Raw genomic sequence first — 22,413 nt, 5'->3', positions numbered from 1 at the left:
AAAAATGATAAATTTAACTGATTGCTATCAACCTGGGAAGCAAAAAACAGAAAAGCAGTCTACTACTTAACACTCGGTGTTCTGTGGACATAGAGAGAACTCCCAGAAATATAATAGACTGTTAAAGTGACGTATACTTGATTGTCAGTGAGAAGCCATTTATCCTTTTTTGGATAAAAAGGGATAAACAGATTCTCATTGACAACTAACACCTATATGTCACTTTAAAGTTTTTGTTTACAAAATTAACTATAGCTGTATGCTCACTGGCTAAACGTGTTCGTTGTTGTTTATACCTAAATGCATTCAAACTATGGAAAATACACACCCATGTCATGTGGATGTGGTTAATGTGATTACTGGAAGGTGATCTAAAAATAATCTTGTTAGATCCTTGCAAGAGTCTAGCAGGGATACTGTTGAAAACAAAGTCAAAAGAGCTTGCAAAGAAGAAGACAAAGCTACAGCTTTGGCATGAAATCTTGGATTCCAGGGACTTTAGAGTAATTTTATATTGTATAGCAAAAAGAGAACCCCAATTTCAAAAAGTAAAAGTGCTAAGCAGATAAATATATACATGAATGCAAGTGAATGCGGCACAGTTAAGGTTAGGTCAGCTCACTGCTTATATCCTCGATCGTGGCTCAAGAGTTTGGAGTTCGCCTTGTAATCGGAAGGTTGCCGGTTCGAGCCCCGGCTCGGTCGTTGTGTCATTGGGCAAGACACTTCACCTGTTGCCTACTGGTGGTGGTCAGAGGGTGGCGCCAGTGTCCGGCAGCCTCGCCTCTGTCAGTGCTGTGTGGCTACAATGTAGCTTGCCATCACCTGGGCACCTGGTGATGGCGACACATCATGTGTGAATGTGTGTGTGAATGGGTGGATGACTGGATGTGTAAAGCTTTGGGGTCCTTAGGGACTAGTAAAGTGCTAGTATCATCCCAGAGCCTGTTACAGCGAGTGTATGCTACCTGTGTGTGCCTAATGCTGCTGGTTGTTTCACTTTGCAGGAGTATGTAAGCATGCATGCTGGCTTGTATTAATGTGCCCCTGGTCTCATAATTAAATAACAGCTGATAAATAGCATTGTGAGTGTTGTAATTACTCCTCATTATCTGGTAAAAGCCTTTAGCATCACATTGACTGCACGCGCACAAGAAAAAATACAGTCCCATAGAAATTTTGCGTCCTTTTTTAATATACTCTAGTCTGTGAAGCTTTTAGTAAAATGTTGCTATTTTTGTTTCTTTTTTTAGCCATGTTCTGTAGTATCCTTAACTGGCAGTTTAAGTTTCTTCATTCTACACCTTAGCCTTCATTGCCTCTTTCAAATCTGATAACTGGCTCGAGGTAACATTTATAACGGGCACTTTAACACACATCGAGAGATGGAGCACTTAATTCATTGTCATCTCATTTTTAAATACAGCATGGTCCAAAACACAAAATATATGTATTTTTGAAAAATAAAACATTTTTTTAAATAAGACAATTTATTAAATATAGCTGAAATATTTATACGATTTTTCATATTTTCGGCTAAAACATACTTTGTTTCAGAATTTTTAACACTAACATAATTCAGCTGTTTGTTTGTTTGTTTTGCTCCTGGTGTCAAAAAAGATACTTGCATTGCCTTACCTTGGCCTCAAGTAACAATGTGAGGGATCTTGGGGTCTTGAACTTTTATCCTCCTCTTGTTGCCCTGCAATAGGCAGCTGGGAGCTTCCCATTCTGGACTATCCTGCTTCTTCACTCACCTATTTCATTTACTGTATGTTTATACACCTGTCTGCATTTAATCATTAGTTACTTTTCATCTCTGGCTCTCTTCTGCAGTGTCTTTTGTTCTGTCTCTCTGGAGATTGTGCCCCTCCCTAATCTCAGTTCTGTCTGAGGTTTCTTCCTGTTAAATGGAGTTTTCCCTTCCCACTATTGCCAAATGCTTGCTCAAATTGGGTCATGTCTTGAATATAAAAGAGGCACAACAAGTTTTTGATAACTGAAGAACCAAAAACTGCAAAACTCTGCCCACTAAGGTTGAAGAAATGCCAGAGAAGCAGAGCCCAAGAAAATGAATGGCCTGCTTGCCAAAGATCCATTCAGAGTATACGTTCAGCTACAAGGGAGCAATTTCACAATGGAAGACACAGCCAGAACTGAAATTGAGCGTACCATAGCAATCTTCCAGAGCAGAAACGAGTCTCCAGAATAAAGACCTGAACAGCACCAGAACCCAACATGACCCGTACTAGCTGAGGAAGCTAACAGCACTCCTTGATTGCTTGACTGCACAAATAAGGGCGCTGCTATGCGAGTACCTGAAAGGTTGAGGGTGAAGATTAGTTGGTTTCAGGGCCTTGGTTGGTTTTAATCCGCCACATGGGATGTACCATTGACTTATACAGGGAAGTGGCTGACATCAATCTTACCAGTGGCTAGGAAGGACAGAACAGAGGTGTTCTGAGCATGGTAGAAAGGAAGACCGCTACAAGACTGCCCCAGAGACTATCAAACACATAGTAGCAAGATGGAAGATGTGAGCTGGGACTATGTACACTGAGAGGCGCAACCAAGTGGCTTATAGTGTCCAAGAACATCTGTGATGCATAGAGATTAGAAGTCCTCAAGCCCCAATCGAACCAATACGGGACACCACTAAAGGTGATGATGAATTAAAAACAGGGCGATGGTCCAGTGGAATTTCTAGTTTCACACAGAGAAGCAGCTGTGACCAACCAACCAGACATAGTTGTGGTTGAGAAGATGCAGAAGACTGTAGGTTTGATAGATGTGACAACAACATCAGGAAGGAGGAGCACGAGAAAATAGAGAAGTATCAAGGACTGCAGGAACCACTGGAACAGGTGTAGAAAGTTAAGTTCTAAGTGGTCCCAGTGGGATTAGGAGCATTAGGATCTATAACTGCCAAACTGGAAGTGTAATTCCAGGCTTAACATTAGAGGTATCTGTCCAGAAGATTGCAGTCCTACAGTGCCTACCACTGCAATGAGTAAGAGGGAGATTTGTTTTAAATATCCAAAGGTGGGAACTGACAATGTACCTTGTTAATTGTACTTGAGTATTTACACAAATCTGTTCTTTTTACTCCTCATATTTTCTTAGCTTTAGGGTTTAACACATTTGAGGAAAGATTTTTGGCATCAGTATGAGCCTTCAGACCTTTAAACTGATTTGATCCTAAATGGATGAACAATAACACACAAAATACAGTATTATTTGTGTATCACTGGCTTATAACATACAAAAGCATTAAAGATGCAAATACATAGTTTATGTATCATTTATAGTGCTATACTGAGGAGTTGAGGTTAACTAGGTTGAAACCTTTTGGAACAGTGTTTTGGTTGAAAATGTCCATAATTGTGGTCATGGTGCTGATTTAGATTGGGTATTAGATCGTGAAGATCCAACATCTGGAGGATGTGCAGGATAAATTGATTAGCTTGTCATACTGTGGTGAGTTTATAGTAAAGCACTGTTCTGAATTGGTGCACAATGGCTGTGTTGCTCATGGTTACTGTTAGGTGGTTAGATGATACTTAGATTTTTTTTTTTTAATTCACTTAATTCTAACTTTATGCAAGCTTGATATGATCTAGTTTAAGGGCAGTGTAAACAGTATACTGATCATGGCTGGAGTCTAAGCAAAGATGGCTCGTGAAACATCTGTTTACATCTTATGTATATCCTTAATGAGCAGTAAATCTCAGAGCAGCAGCAGCACAGGTCAACTAATCACAGCCTGTCCACCAAGATAATCTTCTGTAGGTCATAGGTTTTTGACTTTTACTTGACTAAAGACATTAAATTAGTCCGTCAACTTTTACGAGGTTTTGTTTTGTTTTTTTATAACTCCCCTGAACTAAAATATGTCTGCCCCACCTTGCCATCTCTGCATACATCTCAAAACTGGAATTAAGTAATCTGGAATCCATTTCATAAATAGAAATGACACATGTCCCCTCCACCTTACTTCTTAATTCCAGTTTTGGTTTGTCTCAAACAGATATGATTTAAAGTTAAAATATGTTGTATGCAGTTAATGGCCATTTTGGTGCATCATTCCTGCTGATTAAACATTAGCATAATGTAGGAGAGTAATGGTCGGTAGTAATTCATCATGTGGCAAAGAAAGCAGTTCCTTTGTGTTTTCCAAATGCATAGGCCTCACAGTTTGTCCACTCATTTGTTTTAACTGTTTTTTCACAGCAGGCTAAGGAAAACAATGTTTTTGAATGAAATGCTTGACCTTGTGCACAGAAAGTCTTTTGTTCTCTATACAAACCCGTACACACTTCAAGGATTTCCTACATCACAAGGCATATTATTGACATCAGTACAAGGTGAAAGCTAAATACGCCACAGCACCACCTTCATTCATTACCACAATGTCCCTGTGGATTTGTGAATTTGCAGTTTATCGCTGCTCACCCGTGGAATTGTAGATTCTATTACCACACGCTTCCCTCCTTGCAGTTAAAATGGGTAGATGAGCACTTTGAAGTGGATCAGGGCAAGGGTGAGACGTAAGATGCCACCACCAGTGATCACTGTTGTAATTAGATCCCATTCATGTAAAGTTATATACACGAATCCTTCTACGCACACACCTTGGGGGTTTTCACAGATGAGGCTGGAAACTCATTCTTATTGTTATTCTTGGGTGTTTATTGTTCAAATGTCCCCCAATTCCACAATACATCTAGACGTTATTCAGATATTTATCAAAAGCTTTTTAATACAGGAAAATGATTGCTGACACTACCCTTAAATGAATATGAGCAAATAAATGAAGAGACCTCTGCGATCCCTCTGCACCTGACACATTTTACTCACACTCACCGACTTTCAAAGATGGACAGAGATGAAGAAAGAATATAACCCCCATTTCAAATGGAAACTACACAGTTTAATTACAAATTGATCCCATTCCTTAATGTCTTGCAACTGTGACTTCTGTGTAAGACCTGTGTATTATCAAAAATAGTTTCACACTTTTGGGGTTTGGGAAGCACTTCTAGAACACCTCAGTATAGTGTGAATTTGTGGTACACATGATGTGAAGTTGCAGGTCTGTCGGAAGTTGTTGTACAGCCACATTGCTTAGGAAGAGTGCTGCATTTGTATTACTGTAAGGGCCCTGAATCAAACACATTTTGTGGCCCTGAAGACTTACAGGTGACCAGGAGTGTTTCCAGAAGCAGCTTCCAGTTGTCACTTTATAGACTTTGCCTTTAATCATATTGTTGAGAACTCCTTCCAGACAAGTAGCAATTATGGTCCCCAAAGTTTTGAATTTAAAAAGAGAGAAAATATATCTGTTTTCTACAACACTTCTTTCCAGTAAGTACAACAGTCCAAAAAAAATCTGATCTAGGGAAATTTTGTTTTTTCTCTTGGGCCACACGGGGGAGTCAGTCCTGGCTGGGAGCTTGATGATGTCCATCTGGCATACCCTGGTTCCAGCCTAGTCCTGTTCCTGCCATGTCTCCCAGCCCTTTGTTATCTTGTCGGCTCATGGCTGTGGCTTGGCAATATGGCTTGTTTGTTTACATCTTTAACCAGTCTGTTGATTTCCTTTCTCCTCTCTCTGGGATAGACTTTCATTTCAAACTTCTTTCTCCAACATGTGTGGCTTTCTAATTAACCCCGTCCTTCACTACTGCCCACTTCAGCTTTTCTTGCATATTTTCTCTGATTTAGAAATCCTTTTCTTCAGTTTTGGTATGTCACAGTGTGGTGTAGATATAAACAAAAACGATTACAAACAGGTTAAGAAATGTGCCAATGATGCCTAGCATGGCCAGTATGGACTCCTCCTGCTCCTCCTTGAGCTCCAGTGCCCGCACGTCATCAAGGGTGATGACTGTAGTACCCATGGTGCTGTTATTCACCTAACCTGGCAAGGGTGCACTTATCTGGAATAAAAGGAAGTGAAGGGGACTGTGTCAGACAAGAACTGAAAGTAACATCAAATCATAATTGGGTGTCTTTTCATTGCTCAGCTGCATCCTTTTTACTGTACTACTAATCTGCTAGTTTTTGCTCAAAAAACACATTCAAACAGCCCTGGTTCAGGCAGTACCAACATAATCCCTCCCACCCCACCAGCCACAGGAAAATTAATCATGAATCAAATACAACAATGGCTGCATAGAGTGGAATGGAGATTAGTCTTTGAAGACTGCTTCTTACAACCTGCTACAGATTGTAGCTGAGCTCCTCAGTTGTGAGCTAGAAGCCAGCACTTAGTCAGCCTCATTTTAGGATTACTTGGAATGAAGCTTTTAAATTGTTAGCAATAATGCTCATTGGCATTCTCCATGTTAAAATAACTTTGATTCAAAGATTGAGCATGCTACACCCACCTCCTCTGTATAGGTCTTAAATTAATAATCCCCCCTATCCCAGGCTCCTTGAAATAGTTGTTCTGAGCATAATTCCCATTTTCCCTACGGATAAGTCTTAGAAGGTAAGAATTAGGAGCTAACGATGTTGTCTGAAAGATGAACAGGATATTTCTATCCTTGGGTTTATAATAGAATAACATTCACACTCTTTCCCTTCAAGTCTGGAAAATTATTCTTAAATTCAGATAAGTCAAAAGCAATAGGGTAGGAAGGGGAAAGTGGCTTACCCTAAAGCGCCTTAGGTGTAAGACATCGTCATCCGGCATGCTTTTTGGGTCCTCACAGAAAAACCATGGCTTTAAGGGCATTCTACATGTGGAGGAAAAAAAAGAGGTGGGGAGGCTGGGTAAAGACTGTTCCAGTGCCTATAAGCGACAGACCAAGTGGCGGAGAGAGACGGCGATGCCACGACAGCTTCTCGGTGCTCAGCGACGCTTCCAATGAAAACCTCCTTGTGACACTTGTCCCCTTCTCCTGTCTATAGCGCCACCTGTCAAGTTCAACAACCCTACCCACAAACTTCCCTTCTGATTAAGTTCCCCCTTTGTCTTGCCAGTTTGTTTTTTTTCCTTTTTTTCATCAGCAGGTTTGCCTTGCTGCTGCTAAAGCACCAGCAGCCTCTGCGTAGTGGAGAGGAGAGGGGTTCTCCTCATTTGTTCCCTCCCACCTCCCCTGAATTACTCCTATACTGACCGTCTGCTCCTTCTCTTGATTTCCCTGTAACGGCTTTGCTGAAACCCCCCTGCCTGCCTACACCTTATGCTGTAACACACTCGCCCCAATTTTCTACTGGCCTCTATTAGCAATGAATGCCTTTAACAAAAAAAACAAAAACAAAAAAAAGCCTTGCAAGCAATGTGATTATTTTTTCTGAATGAACTGATAAGAGTCTCTCTGTCACCAAGCTTCCTCTGAGCTTGGTAAGAACATGCAGCTCCCCGAATTAGCGGTCTGTGGCAGGTGATATTCCAGAGGAGCAGGAAAAGCTGTAAATTCCCATGGAGCAGATTTCTGTAGAAAACCAAAAGCAGTCGGGGTGTCAGACAATCGATATGACACTATGGATGTGCGCCTACCACCAGTGACAGCACTGTTACGGTGGTTCTCCAACACCAGTTAGTCATCGTGGGAGGACTATGCATTGCATAATCAAGCAGAATGATGGCAAGAGAGTGAGAACGGATCCTGATGTCCATGGCAATGAATTAGAAGCAGCATGAGAACGAGAGAAGGGGGGAGGGAGGAAGTGAGGAGGAGCAGGAGGAGGATGGGGAGAGACGACATCGCTCACGCTTAGAGTTGTCTCCTCCCTCCACTGCTGTGGGTGCTGGTGGAGTACATATAACTCATGCACACACTCGCTCATTTACCACCTAGCAAAACACAAGACAAATATCCAAAAAGGAGGCAAATTCAGCCTCTCCGCGCTGCTCTCGGCTGAGTTCAGTCATGCCCGTCATCAGCTGTTGTTATTCTGGAAGACCTGCAGAGAGGGGAGGAGTTGAGGAGGAGGAGGCAGCAATAAAAGGCGGTGGGGAAATAAAGGATGGATGTGGCTGGTTGGAGGACAAAGAGGATGAGGCCGTGAAAAGATGTGGGGGTCTGCACGCAGTTAGATATATTCATCTCTAACCAGTGGCTTCTGAAACGGACACCAAGCCTGCCTATTTTTTCTTTCTAACTTCCCCCTTTATTTTGTGATAGAACCTCCTCACTCTGCTGTAACCTGTTTCTCTGCTTCTATAAAATATTTTACTACCTTAAAACAAACTTGATGTTGATACATTTTTTATGTGTCATCTTCCAGTCCTCCTGTAGCACCATTGTAAAGCATTAGTGATATTTTTTTAATAAAGGAAAAGAAGGTCAGTGTTGTTGGGCTCAATTACTATGTATTCAGTTAGTTAGCTTGTACTAAATGGTAAAGTGACTGGTACATGGTTGAGCACTCAAGGTGCTTTCTTGTTAATCCAGTCACACTCATAGAGTACTTTTATCTAAGCACCTTTGAACATTTGTGCACACACTCAGTCTAGTGGATGGATTGGAGCAGCTTGGAGTTCAGGATCTTGCCCAAGGAATGTGTAGGCATGTAGACTAGAGGAGTCTGCTTTGTTAAGGCTTTTTCTGCTTCAATCCTCTCTTGCGGTGTTTAAGCTCTTGTTTCATTTCTGTTCATATGCACACATTTATTGCGTCTATGTATGAGATATGTTTGCTTAAACATTAGTTGATACATTAACGTTAAATTAATTAATTTTAGTTATCAGACCTTAAATTTAAGACTGAATTAATTTGGCTTCAGCAGTATTTAATTTACCTGGTAACCAGGTACAACAGAATGTTATAAGTAAAAGCGTCTATCTCAATATACTTCATCAATATACATACAAATATTTCAAAATTGTCCTTACAAACAAGGTGAATTTTTGTAACAAATAAGGAGTTTCTGCTGGGTTTTTTAATTTATTTATTTTGGTATCAGGTCTGGTTAAGAACCTTTTGTCTTATTTATGAGGTGGAATGTAGGATAATTACATGATGAACTGGGATATTTATGAATTTCTTTTAGTCATTGTAGTCATAGTTTGGAAATCATTGCTAATTTATTCAGGTAACAAAAAACTTTGATGAATTAAATTTTTTGCATACATGGCAGAAACAAAATGTTTATCTAAGGAGGCTGATGGGTCTGTCTAGCACAGATCCACCGATGGACGAGACAATTCTACTACAACAGCAAAGCAAGACACAAGTCAGCAAAGTTCTTTGTATTGCTCGTGCACGAGGGAGAGAACTGTGATGAGCGTCGTTCCTTCGCTTGACCCCAGTTGCTCTCATCTGCTCCCTCGTAGCACTGCTCTTTATTGTGGTTACGTGACTATGCACAAGTTCATTAACATATGACGTTTTACACAGGCATACATGTGAACAAAGAGTGCCTTGTCCGTGTGTACGTATAGGCATGCGTGTGTGTGGGATCAAGATGTGACCCTGTGTAGAGTCCCCAAAGCTGGTGCCAGGAGTCCAGCAGTCTACCTAAACAAAAGGCCCTTATACTTAAGCAGATACAGAGTAGGTGTCCTCCTATAGTATAAATCAAGAAGAGAAGACCTCCCTCATGACCACACTCTGGAAGGCACACACAGTCTTTACAGACTGCTAAGGATCAAACCTCTATCAGTCTACAAACATTTATATACTTCTAAGCATAAATGATTATAAATTTCTAAGCATAAATGACAATAATAAAACATAAACCCAACAGAGGCTGTTTTTTCTTGGCCCCAATAGTTAGAAATAGAAGTGAGGAATTGTTTATTTATTTATTTCTTGGTAGGCACTTTGTTTTCCTACTTATTCTAACCCAGTTACTGTGTTCACAGTGTGTGCCAACCCAAAACTAAGTAACCTGAGTAGCTTGAATTGTAAAGGGATTCTTTTTGCACAAAAATGCAGCCACTATTTCTTCTGTGCTTTAAAATGGTACAGAGCTCCAGGCTACTTTTTTCTGGTTGTTCCACACAGACTTTCCTTGATGCACATTATCTACGGTGTCCACTCAGGCAGACTGTGTGTTGGCGGAGGCATGTCACAGTCTTACTATTTCAGCTACTCCCCGCTCTATTCCTTTGCCCTATAGGGGTCAGGAAGACCTGACACTGTCCAGCCGTGCTTGAGTCACAGTATTTGCCACCCACTCAATGTGACCCGTGTGCTCAACACCCGTCCCTTGTAGCAGCAACCTGCCTACGCATCAACTCTCCTGTTTCCCCATTAAAGCGGACTCAGTAAACACTTGTTTAATGATATTTAACTTGGTGTTATTGACCGTTTTAATTACTAATTGTGGTGGTATGTAAAGTTCATGATGAAAGGTGTCAAAATCTGCAGTCTCCTTGGGTGCTAACATTAAGAAGAGCATGTTGTTACAAAGAGATCAGCAAATGTCAGATATCTTTTTAGTCACTTGAACAACTAGCAAACTTTGAACTTTAAAGTAGCAGTTAGCGGTTTAAGTCTTTTGTTTTTCCCTAACCATTGTTTACAATAACTCACTGCTAGATCAAAAACTGTTTACATCAGTTCACAAAACTTCATCTTCACTTCAGTGGTCATAATGTTATGATTAATGAGCTTAAACTTGCAAGAGAGAAGTTGAGTCCTTTGGAATTCTGCATTAATGATTAATAAAGCATCTGAGGTGGTTGTAGCTCAGGAGGAAGAGCAGGTCATCCAGGGCAGTCACTCTAATCAGCAGTTAGTCTCTAAAGTATATCCATCAGTATGAATGTGAATGATAGAAAGCCTTTCTGTAGAAGAAGCATTGAAAGAAGTTCTTGTATGGCCGGGTGGGAACGGTTAACTGAACATGCTACACTAACGCGTTTCCTCACCTAGTAAAAAGGGAGTGTTGTTTCAGAAGTGATTTATTCAAATGCTGCTTTGCAAATCTAAGATCTGCTGCTGTGTTCTTTTTAGAAGGATGAGGCATTCTTATGGCAGCCCTTCTAAGCAAATCATCCAGGAGGTCATGAGGAATTGTAACATTTAATGTGCCGAGTCTGAGCTGAGCTTTTTTTCTCCTCCCAGTTTCTCTGACCATTGCACAGTCTGGTCATGCAGTGAATTTGCTGGGCTGTCCGCTTCTGGGAAGATTGTCAACTGTCTCAAATCTATTCTACTTGTGAATTATCTTGATGCATAAAACCTTCAAATTAAAAGTGTGTGTACTTGCATTTTAACATTTTGAGAGCAGGCGTTTCTTCTTATGTCGTCCTTCCTATTAGGTGTTTTTCTTACAGTGGCTAATTAACAGTTCTAATTATGTTTGGCTCTAATTCTTAGATTCTGTGTCATTTTAGCAGGACTCCCCCTTCTATGGAAAGAAGCAATAGTCATGAATTTTCTCCTTTAGATCATTTGTCTTGTTTTGGATTGATGAGCACTCTGGTTTTTAAAATTCTTCGTTCACAAGAAGTAAGCTTTGTTGTAATGAGCAGACAAATGTTGGACTTTTAAATAAAGAAGGGGACCTACAGCTCACAGTATTTTACTCTGTTTCCCTGAAATAACTGTTCTGATCCACAGTATGTGACCAACCGTAAATTACTCCCCATCCCCAAGCAGACAGGAGCATCAGCCAACACAGAATCTAAATGAGTATTTCACTGTTTTTTGATGCCAAAAATTGTCAGTATGGCTTTAAATTAACACAGTGATTAATTGAAAAGTTAGTGGAGAAAATTACTGCTTCTGTCTACTAAAGAGACTTTAATCGATGCCTTTAATATCTACATCTTAACATCACTGTGTTTCTGGAGGTATGCAACATATGGATGCATAACTTCAGTAAGACGATTGATTTAAAACTAGCGGAGATTAAATGGGTGAACAGGATCCAGCAGTAATACTTTTGTTTCAAGCAGCTCTAATACATGCCACACTAATTCATCACAGGTGCTTTCCTACAGGTCTATAGGCCTGATAACTATTAATCAGGCTGAACATCCAGAATTGCTGCGCCAAACACCTGTCTCCATATTGCCCTCTGAAGGCCTTAAATCACACAGAGTGGAGATTCTCCGTTCTCAGTGCTGCAATGACTGCAGGTCAGCACTACCAGAATGGTCATAGTTTTGATGGATGTTCATCCTCTTTGGGTTGCAGCTCATCTTCTGGCAGAGCACAAAAGGTCAGATTCTTGTCTTTGCCGTTTGCTCTACATCATTGTTCAGTTTTCCATTTGGTGATGGAGACTACAGATATCATGGATATCAATTTATTCGGAGAGAGCTGTGATATCCAAATGTGTGTTCTGCACATTTTAAATTGGCAGAAATTGTTAGAATCTGTCTGTGTGTAATATGGATGTTCCATCCAGTAGTTGTTGAGTCGTTTCACTTTGAAACTAAAAACTCTGTCACGCTAGTTCAAATATTATAAATGTCAATATTCCCAAGTACATCTTGGGACACATTTCTGTGGATTAAGATTAAGCTCATATTTCAACAAATGTTGGAACCAAACATTTCATAGCTGAGCTTGGTGTTTTCTGTGGGGAAAAGGTTACTGATTACAGGACCTGTGACTTTGCAAAGAGTGGTTTCCAAAGAATTTTAAATTAAATTATTTTACACTGAAATTTGCAAAGCTAATCTGAACCCTAATAATAAATCAGGTTAATGGGTCCCCTTTAGGTCTCAAAGCGCGGCTTGTAGCTCAGAAACCCCAAGTTGAGGAGTTCATTGAAGTATGAGTGTGTGTATAGTTGAATCAGCCAGGTGGTATGAAGAAGCACTATATACAAGAACCAGTCCATTTACACTTGCCATGTTAAAAAAGGATAGAAATATTACTTTTGCTTATAGAAAGTGTCAAAACAAATTGTGTTTGGCTAAAACAGAGGTTTTTGCTGTGTCTTTAAAGCAGTAAAAATTGAAAAACTAACATTTTTGTGGTGGTCAACATGGGAATATGCTTTCTAATGCCCATGTTCCTTCTGAAACTGTCTGATTTTAATCTTGTGTTTTGCTTATGTGCTTAAAAGATGCTCGAATATTCTTTTTTTCCCCCATTCAGTAGAGCCTGCTTAAATTGGTTTCCTCTTTCTTTTAAAGTTGGAGAAAACAACCGGACATTGACAATTCATAGGAGGAGGAATTCCGATTCGATTGCGCCCAGAAATTACATAGATGTATCAAAAGGGGATTGAGATTTCTTGCAAGGTGTCATCCACAGACAGTGGTTAAAGGATTAAAGCTCAGTGTTGTGCAGATGCTAGGAGTAGAACAGAAAGGACTTGGAAATTTCAATATAAATGTAAAACAGTCTGGGAGCCACAAACAAGAGCAGAGGCTGACACTTCAAGGCAACACACACACAAGTAGATATCCCTTTGAAGAAAATGATATGGCTTACATAGTTAGCCTGTTCAGACTTTTTGCACTGTCTCAACAGACCCTTGTATTTGATGGCTTCTGTAAGGTGCTGCTTTATGCAACCAACAAACAATAACTGAAAATGAGCCCAACACTGAGTCATAAATCACATTTGCCAAATAGTTTATTTCCTAAAAAACAAAACAAAACAACAAGCAACCTCTTTCAAACACTTTCGGAATCCCTTTCTCCATTCCTGTGGCTACTTGTCATCAGACTTTTACCGAAGGCAGCCAAACCTTGAAAAAGAGACATTGTCAAACACTGTGGAATATCTTCAAACATCTTGAAATAAACTACAAGACTGACTTAACAAAAAAGCTATTTTGCTCAGTGTGAAGTAGCTAAGCATCTAGGCAAGTTCACTGTTATTTATGGTCGTACATATATTCTTACCTAAGACATGCTTGAGGGTGTTTTGGGCTCTGGTAGAGGCCTTTCTGTATGTTTTCTGGTGCTACGCGGTGGTGTGGACTGCAGCTTGATCTTGAGCACTGTGGGTTGCGGCTCCATGAGGTCTCTGGGTTTGTGTGGCCGCTGGGCTGCAAAGCCCTCAGCTACCAGCGAGGTTGAAATATTGTCACCGCCGTCTCCCCTGGATGCCGACGTGCAGGAAAATGTACAAGTCCGAAGCTGCTAGGGTCTACCATCTGTGGCCCGCTGTCCAAACTGGGGTTGTAAAATCTTGTTTTGATGGTAAGAAATTGCCAAATGCAAAAAACCCCAGGGAAGTATATGTTGCCTGTTTTCCCGGCGCTACTCGATAAGATAGTGGTGACGTGGAAAGCAAAGCCATACAGTGAGAAAACACCCCATCGTGGGGAGCTCCCTGCTGGATTGTAAGGGGGATGGAGTCTGTCAGCCTCCGCCAGATGCCGCAAGTGGAGACATTGGTAGTAAGCCATCTTCACCCGAAGACGTCCATCCCTCGCTTCCAAGACAGACCGCTTTTAGTCTAGCCTTATGGATAAGTGCTACAAGGCAGCGGCTCTGTCGGTAAGAGCCCACAACATCTCCTCCATGGTAATGGCTTACTAAGCTGAGCTAGAAGAGGCCATGACAGCTAAACCAGATACCACATCCATCCATCCACTTGCGCTTATCCTTTTCAGGGTTGCGGGGGGCTGGAGCCTATCTCAGCTATCTTAGGGCGAGAGGGGGGTACACCCTGGACAGGTCACCAGTCTGTCGCAGCGTGAGCACATAGAGATAACCATTCACACTCTCGTTCACACCCACTGTTAGGGTGAGTTGTTAAATATTGTCATTTTTATGTTTGCCATTTGTACATTGTTTTAATTCTGTGAAAGGAATTCTTTCTGTCCTCCCCTCCCCAGATTCTCGAGGTTCTAGGTGGGGGGGCTGTAGTCTTTTATCACAGACACATCTTTGTGCTTTTGATGTAAGCTTCCTGCGTTTACGACCCTTTGGTCAGCAGGAGGTCTACCACACACACACACACACACACACACACACATTCTCACATAACACACACACAGTGCCTTGTCTTTGTAACCAAGGGGGGTTACGTGGGGAAGGTACGTGTTGTAAACTATTGTTTATTGTGTGAACGTTGCCAATAAAAGGGAGCGAGAGGGGGCAGTCGGGGAGGTCATTTTGTGATGTGCTAAGGTACCGACAAGCCTCCCTTACAAGTAAAAAGATCGATCGCTGTTGCCTTGTCTTTCTTTCATGGGAATAAGTTCTGGGATCAGCGGGGTCTGACTTAGACCCAACACCCACATCCACACCTATGGGCAATTTAGAGTTCCTTTGGACTGTGGGAGGAAGCCGGAGTACCCAGGGAGAATCCACGCAAACACAGGGAGGATATGCAAACTCATCGACACCCCTGTCATCCCTCAGGGTCTCTTTGGGGCGGGTGTTACTCTGCCTGCTGAAGAGGGCCCAGCATGCCACCCCAGCAGGACTGCACCAGTCATACGTGCAGGCAGCATCTCACCCGGTCCCTGCCTTCAGGATCCCCAAAGTAAGACGCAGGAAGCGCCCCAGGCTGCTGGGGCTCCTAAGAATCCATGGACTAAGAAGTAGTCTCCTCAGGCCAGACATCAAGTGGCCCCTCCTCTTCCCTCAGCTGTCATGACCACGAGGGAGTGCGAGCCCAGCTTGTCCCCTTCATGGGCCGCTCTTCCTCCACCCACCTGTGTTCCAGAACAAGTTCAACGGGACATGTTTCATACAAAGTGCAGAACTCGAGCCGGCGTTCCTGTCACTGGACCCAACAGAGCCAAAGTTTGAAGTGTTGTTTCACAAGCACTTCTCTCATGTGTTCTGTATTTTTTTTTTTTTTTAAAAAGTCCAGACATGCACATCCGGGTAGTTTCCCTAAGGCGCTGTCAAGTGTTGTAAAACACTTGGAAAAAATCAAACATGCTGAAAAACAGAGCAATGCTGTCTGCCATAACGCAGAACGTTGTCAGAATGCAGACGTGCCCCGTCACAGGTGATGGGACACCAGCATGGCCCTGCTCAATGGCCACATACATCAACGACTGGGTGGTAGAAACCCCAACCCGCCAGGAAGCGGCTTGTCACACAGATGCTGTTATACATTATCTGGAGCGTTTAGATTTCCAGATAAATGTGAAAAAGAGCATATTGAGGAGAACTCAACCATTACTTTGATAGGGCTCAGCCTAGACTCCCTATCTATAGGTCACTCTATGATCCTGATAGCCCCACACCGGCCAGGGAAGCACTAGCTTTCAGAGAATTTCCAGCTGCTGTGCAGCCCACCTTGGCTGTTACCACTACACAGAGACCTCCTGTCTCCGGCCCAGGGGGAAGTATTCCACCCCAACCCAGAGAGGCTAGCTCTATGTGAGTGGTTTAATAAACTCAGTGGGGCTCCCTCATAGTGTTATTGACAGTATTCAGTGTTCTAGTGTTCATCATCTACTGCTATATGAGCACAAGTGACGTGTGTTTGAAAAGTGGTGCTTACAATGACAGCCAATCCCTTTTCAGGCCCTGATTGAGAGGGGTAAAGCCCTCTCCACCATTAAAGTGTATTTGGCAGCAATTTCAGCCTGCCGTATTGGTTTTGAGGGGAAAACTGTTTAATATGCTGTCTCATGAAGGGTCCACGCTGTAAATTGCCTAAATCTAGGCCACTGGCTCCATCGTGGGACCTTCCCACAGTATTAGCTGCGTTATCCTGTTTCCCATATGAACCCCTGGAAGATGTTTAGGTAAAATTTCTGTCCTTGAAGACAGCTCTATTGATTGTTTCAGCTTTGGCTAAGCATTTAGGAGGAGAAATCCACGATCTCTGTGTGCATCAGTCATGTATTCAGTTCTCCTCAGATAATACTTGGGTCAATATGCGGCTCAACCTCGCCTATATCCCAAAGTTTGTCAGCACATGTTCCCCTGTAGAACTGCCGGCCTTTTACACACCACCTTTCACCTCAAAGGAGCAACAGCAGCTGCACACCTTGTGTCTAGTCTGTGCTCTGCATATTTATATGGACAGAACCCAGTGTCAGAAAAAATGACCAGCTGTTTGTGTCCTGTTCTTAACCACATATGGGAAAGACTGTGTCTAAACCTCACACATTGTTGTTCTCTAAATGGCATGAGGGAGTTAGTGTCTCACTAGACCACCCTCCTTGATATGGAAGTGAGGAAGAGGTGGGCTTGTTTTGAATGATATCTGACGCTATGTCAGCCTATTATATAGGGATGCACTAGCCCCTCCTGACATGGGCGTCACTTAACCGGTGTAATGTCATTTGAGCTTCTGATGAAGTCACACAGGAGGCGTTCCCATAGTGAGACACTCACTCATGCTACTCGGAGAGCCGGGGTTATATACATAACCTTTCTTTCTCGTAAAATGTTTGTGTTGATGGGATATGACATCTCATATAATTATTATAGAAAAAGAAAATGTAAAGAGCAGAGAAAGCAAAGAGACCGTTTCTCAACGTGTGTGCTGCTGAGCACAAACCTCCATTCAGCATACGTCTCTAGCTGACTCAGGCTCCAGGGCCATCCACATCCTGTTATTTCAGACCTCACTTGTTGACAAGAAGTAAGAGCTGTCAGGTTTGGTTTGTGACTTTAGATAGGACAGAGATAGACCACTGATTGACTGACTGACACACACACACACACCCACCAATCATATCTGCTCAGTACCAAGCTCTCAGTGTCTACCTCAGATACTGTTTTCATCTTAAAGACTTGTGATATTCCTGGTGTATTCAGGGTTTGGCATTATTTCCTATTCTATGACACATGCCCTGCTCTTTAAAGCTTGTGACACTGCTGATAAAGGTTTGTTTTTTTACAACTCTTTTCGCATCTCAAAGTCGTATTGATCGATCATGTTCTTACAACACCCACATTCTCTGTTCTGTTTTTTCTTTGTTCAGCAGAGGTATGCACTTATTACAACCAACTCAATAAATGCTTTTATAATGTTTTCTTGTGAAATTCTACTTTTTTTTAAATTGTTATACAAAACAAAGTGTAATACTGCAGCTTTTATTTGAAATTCTGGAAAGCTATTACATAAGACTAAGTCTTTGTTATGTTGTTGGAAAACCTCCATCTCCTTTAGGCTACAGGGCAGAAGTCTTTAGTCATTAGTTTGCCTTCACAAGTGTCTGGAAGCTGCTGAAAGGACTCTACTTTGTTCATAAGTTCTGCTGAAATATTGAATTATGTCAATAGTGGCAGCACTGAACACACGTGGTTAGATGGTGAGCAACTTCACAGCAATCAGTTTTCTGGACCATGATGTTGGGAATGGTGACCCTAGATTAGGTTATATCTACCAGTAAACATGTAACGCTGTATCCACGTTGTCTCTACAGTTCTAGATATGGCACGCCACGTCCCCCTCTATCGAGCACTACTGGAGCTGCTGAGGGCCATTTCTACCTGCACGGCACTGGTTCCTCTGCTGCTGCCTCTGACTGGAGACCCAGGCCAGGATGAGGAAGAAGAGGACGAAGAGCATGCTGAGGGCCAAACCTCTGTTGGGATGCTGCTGGCAAAGATGAAAACATGCGTTGACACATACACCAATCGCCTCAGGTGACACAAATAAAATCAAGTGGGAATAACTCTTTTTACCTTAATAGAAAGCTTTAATGAGTTTAAGGTTTTAAATTTTTAAGTGATCTCAATTATTTAAACCATTTATGGGCTTCTTTTGTTTATTTGTTTTGTTTTGTTTTTTCGTTTTTTTGGTACCAAGTCTTAAGACTTTTTCATTGCATTTTAGATTACAAAAATCAGATCCTTTATGTCACCACAAATTTAAGTTGAATATTGGATGTAGCCAAGACCTTACTATCCCAGTTCTTCATTATCATTAACAAACAATACTGCTGAAGATGGGCTCTTTATATCTCAAGCTGTATTCACACTTACCATTAAAATGTAACCCAAAAGGGACACTGCCTGTGCATGTATGTGCATTTTTTATTATATCCAGCATGCTCAGCTCAACCACTGCTGCTGTAAGCTTTTTGACAACATACTGTAGTGAGATTGACACACACACACACACACACTGTGTACATACATGTCACAGTGCCTTGTTATGAATGATGCATTTGTAGGTATTTTTAGAAAATGCCTGCCATGAATGTTTCAGTAGCTGTCATGCTGCCAGCATAGTTTATTTAACATACCAAGGGGCAGCAAACCTTATAGTTCATAACAAGTTAGTGAGAGCGAGATAGCTTATTGAAGGCATATAGTGGTTGGTGCAGGTAAGATTTTGAGCCACAGGAGTTTAGAATCCATGTCAGGTGTAATGAGAATGTCTGTGATATAACCTAAGGGACAGATGTCATTTAAAATGACAGACCTTTATTGCATTGCGTTGCCTTTCTTGTGTGGAGGATCATTTTGATGGCCATAGGACATAATACACGCACAGTTCTCACATTCCAGGTCCACACACAAAATAGGAACTTTAATTTTTTTTTTAAACTGAAGAAAAATGCCCAGGCACTGAGAGTGATCACTTGAACTGTCAGCTGTGTTTCCTAGAGACTTGTCTTCATTTTTAAGTCACAATTCTGTGTTGATGAAAGCAGCTGTTGGCCCCATATATTTGGCAGAATGTAAGATACTGTTTTAAAATGTGCAGAGCAAAGTTCTAAGAGTGGCCATGGAAGAGAAGCACCACACAAACACGTTGTTATCTTATATAGCAATTTTATTTTCTTTCAGGGTAAAAATGTGTGAACTGGGGATGGGGATTGTTATCTGGATTACTGACGTGGTTATATTCCCAGAGAAGTGGATAATTTAAATAACAGGCAACAGATCTTAATAATAATAACAATAACAATAATTTAGAGCAATAAAACCTGCATCCAGATAATCATCTTTTGTTTCAGAAAAAAAAAAAAAAAAAAAAAAAAAACAAGTTATTAAACAGCACAATCTGTGTGTTCCAGGTCAAAGAAAGATAAAAGTAAAGGTGTGGCAAAATCAGAGAGCTCAGACCCAGAGCCCGAGGGTTTGACTCTGCTGGTGCCTGACATCCAGAGGACAGCTGAGATAGTCTACGCTGCTACTACAAACCTACGGCAGGCCAACCAGGGTATGTATAAACAGCCTAACATGAGGCTTTATTACCTAAAAAAAACAACTGTGTTTGCCAAGTTCTCGTTCTCTGCACTGTTTGCTCTAAATCTGAAGGCTCTCAGGTCATTTAAGTGAACACAGTACATACCCAGATTTGTATAAAAACAAGTTTTGAAATCAAATATTTTTTAAAAATAATGTGAAGCTCTGAGACGCCCCTCCCTCCAAAGCTTATCAAAGTCTAAATGACTGACTGCAGCCCGACAATTTAATTTCAATCAAGGACACCATTGGACTGTTATTGAAAATTTGAACTTGACCAAACTGTCTGAAACTGGAGGTCACATTCACTGTTATCTAAATCTGCTTCTAATGTTACCCTGTAGCTTTTGTGGTGGATGATGGACTATATGCTACTAAGATAAGATAAGATAACCTTTATTAGTCCCACACGTGGGAAATTTGTTCTGATGTCTTGTTTAAATTTGCTCCACATTCCTTGGCCTATGTTTTGTTTTGGGGTTTTTTTTTCCCTCCTCCAAGGTGGGTTCTGAAATGTCGTATGAGCCCTACAAAGATAAACAGTCAGTTAAAATTGTAACACAAGATTCAGACTGAAGAATAGAAAAGGCCAAAGGACATATGACCTAACATGTATAAGACATCGAAAAATAAAGAGAGACAAATCATTAGCCATCTTAAGGTAGCAGCGCCATCAGTAAAATGTCTGTGTCATGATGAAGCATGACACCTTTCCTGTTTCTGTGTTGCTTCACAGCATTACAATATTAGGTTTCCCCCGCCCATCCATTTCTTGCTACTCCCTGCATTAAGTTTTTATGCTCTGTCTACATAAATTGGTCATCTAACTGAGCACTTAGGTGGGGAGCTAGCTATTAGACTTGATGGAAGTGTGCATGTGAGGTAGGGGGCTATAGATAAAGATTAATGTTCTGTCATTTCATGTAAAGAAATCCATATGGCAAAGGGCTCTATGATTACCAATTATGCAGAATTGTCCAGTGTATAGCTTTGCAGCATTAGTGCACAATACATGAATAATCTTTTAATTAGTGTAAAGGCTTTAAGAAATGTCTCTGACATGAGTTACCATCCTCCTCTTTTTTGATTATATTGACTGAGAAAAGAAAAAGTCCCTTTGAAGTGTTCAGTTATCTGAACAGGCCAGATAATGATATCAGCCACTTCTCTCTACAGTTTGTATTCCTCCAAGATTCAATTGCAGTTCTGTTTGTTAAACATATCTTTATGGAAAAATTGTGTAATATTCTTTCTCGAGCTTGTAAATAATTGTCTCGCAATTGATGACTGTTGATGTGCTTGAGAGCAGGAAAAAACTGTGAATTTGATTTAATGGTGGAGGAGTAGAGTACTTTTGAGCATATAGCAATTATAGGGTTCATGTCTGTTAGCACACCTGCAGAAACCCTGAATTCTAGGTTCTGTTTTAAAGCTTTAGATAATCTATTCCACAGAAAACATTGGCCAATCATAGATCTTTTAAGTAAGAGGGCAACATTTTCTGTGGAATAGGTTGTCTAGATTATCTTTTACATTCTGTAAAAGATCTGCGTATTCATCCATTGAGTTGGTCTTCGCCTTTGAAATCTTCCAGGACAATTAGCTGTGCCTTTGCTCTATAGAGTAGGCAGACAATTTTTTTTTTTGAGTCTTATATTGTAATTATATTGCTGCTGTTGCCACTATTTCCTTTTTACACTTAATCTCAGCAGTGGAAATGGAGAGCATAGCCTTTGACCCATTCTTGTTTTTCTCGTAAGTTTTATCACTTCTATCATTTTTCCTGTGTTTGTGAAAGCTGCTGAGATCACCTCAGTGGGCCAGCAACTATGAGCCAACCGCTGAATTGTAAAATATTTTGTCACAATACTATTTAATTGCCTTGTTGCTTATGTCTTGGTAGCTAGGTGAAGACAGTATTATTATGCATTAATCTCAGAAAATATAGTTACTAAATGTAACAATAATAGACGTAATGTATGCTGATTGAAATTTATTATTTATCCAAAAGTCTCAGAAACAGCTCATCCCTTTATAGCGCCTTGAGTTAAATAAACAAGGCTGAATGACTGTATATAATGCAATGTAGGTCAGCAACATCTAAAATTGAAGCCTCCAAACTGAATTGACTTAACACTTCAAACTAAAACTGAATATTGACTCGAACCTTAATGAAGCAAGAATTTATTACAGAACCTTTATATTTGAATGTATTGGTTTTAGCTTGTACCTCATCAGTTTCCATTTGTGAATGTAGCAGGACATAATTTAGATTGCACTTCCTCAGTCTTCATTTGAGTTAAAGAACACTCAATTTCTAAAGGGACTCTTAGATGCACAGAAAATATCCCTTTGTTCAGTGGTCCTGGCTACATTGGTCAGACACACACAACTGTGCACCAAATGGATTTAGTTGCATTGGT

General features: G+C 41.0%; 1 protein-coding gene and 1 long non-coding RNA gene across 2 annotated transcripts in view; one reads left to right on the top strand and one right to left on the bottom strand.

Moving 5' to 3' along the window:
* The window catches only part of birc6 (baculoviral IAP repeat containing 6), a 121,317-nt gene that overhangs the window by 78,230 nt on the left and 20,674 nt on the right, over positions 1-22,413 (top strand). Inside the window, 2 exon segments of the mRNA XM_085181988.1 lie at positions 18,217-18,439; positions 19,819-19,964. Of these exon segments, the coding sequence (XP_085038114.1) occupies positions 18,217-18,439; positions 19,819-19,964 (369 nt within the window).
* Positions 1,584-8,272, bottom strand: LOC146504890 (uncharacterized). Its single transcript, XR_014877459.1, has 2 exons — positions 6,659-8,272; positions 1,584-5,939 (listed from the first exon to the last, which is right to left on the bottom strand). It is a non-coding gene; the product is annotated as an uncharacterized LOC146504890 (long non-coding RNA).

Source organism: Neolamprologus multifasciatus, chromosome 13 (assembly GCF_963576455.1).
Source record: "Neolamprologus multifasciatus chromosome 13, fNeoMul1.2, whole genome shotgun sequence".
In the NCBI taxonomy this organism is placed as follows: domain Eukaryota; kingdom Metazoa; phylum Chordata; class Actinopteri; order Cichliformes; family Cichlidae; genus Neolamprologus; species Neolamprologus multifasciatus.
The sequence above is the reverse complement of the archived record's forward strand: the minus strand, read 5'-3'. Positions and strand labels throughout refer to the sequence as shown.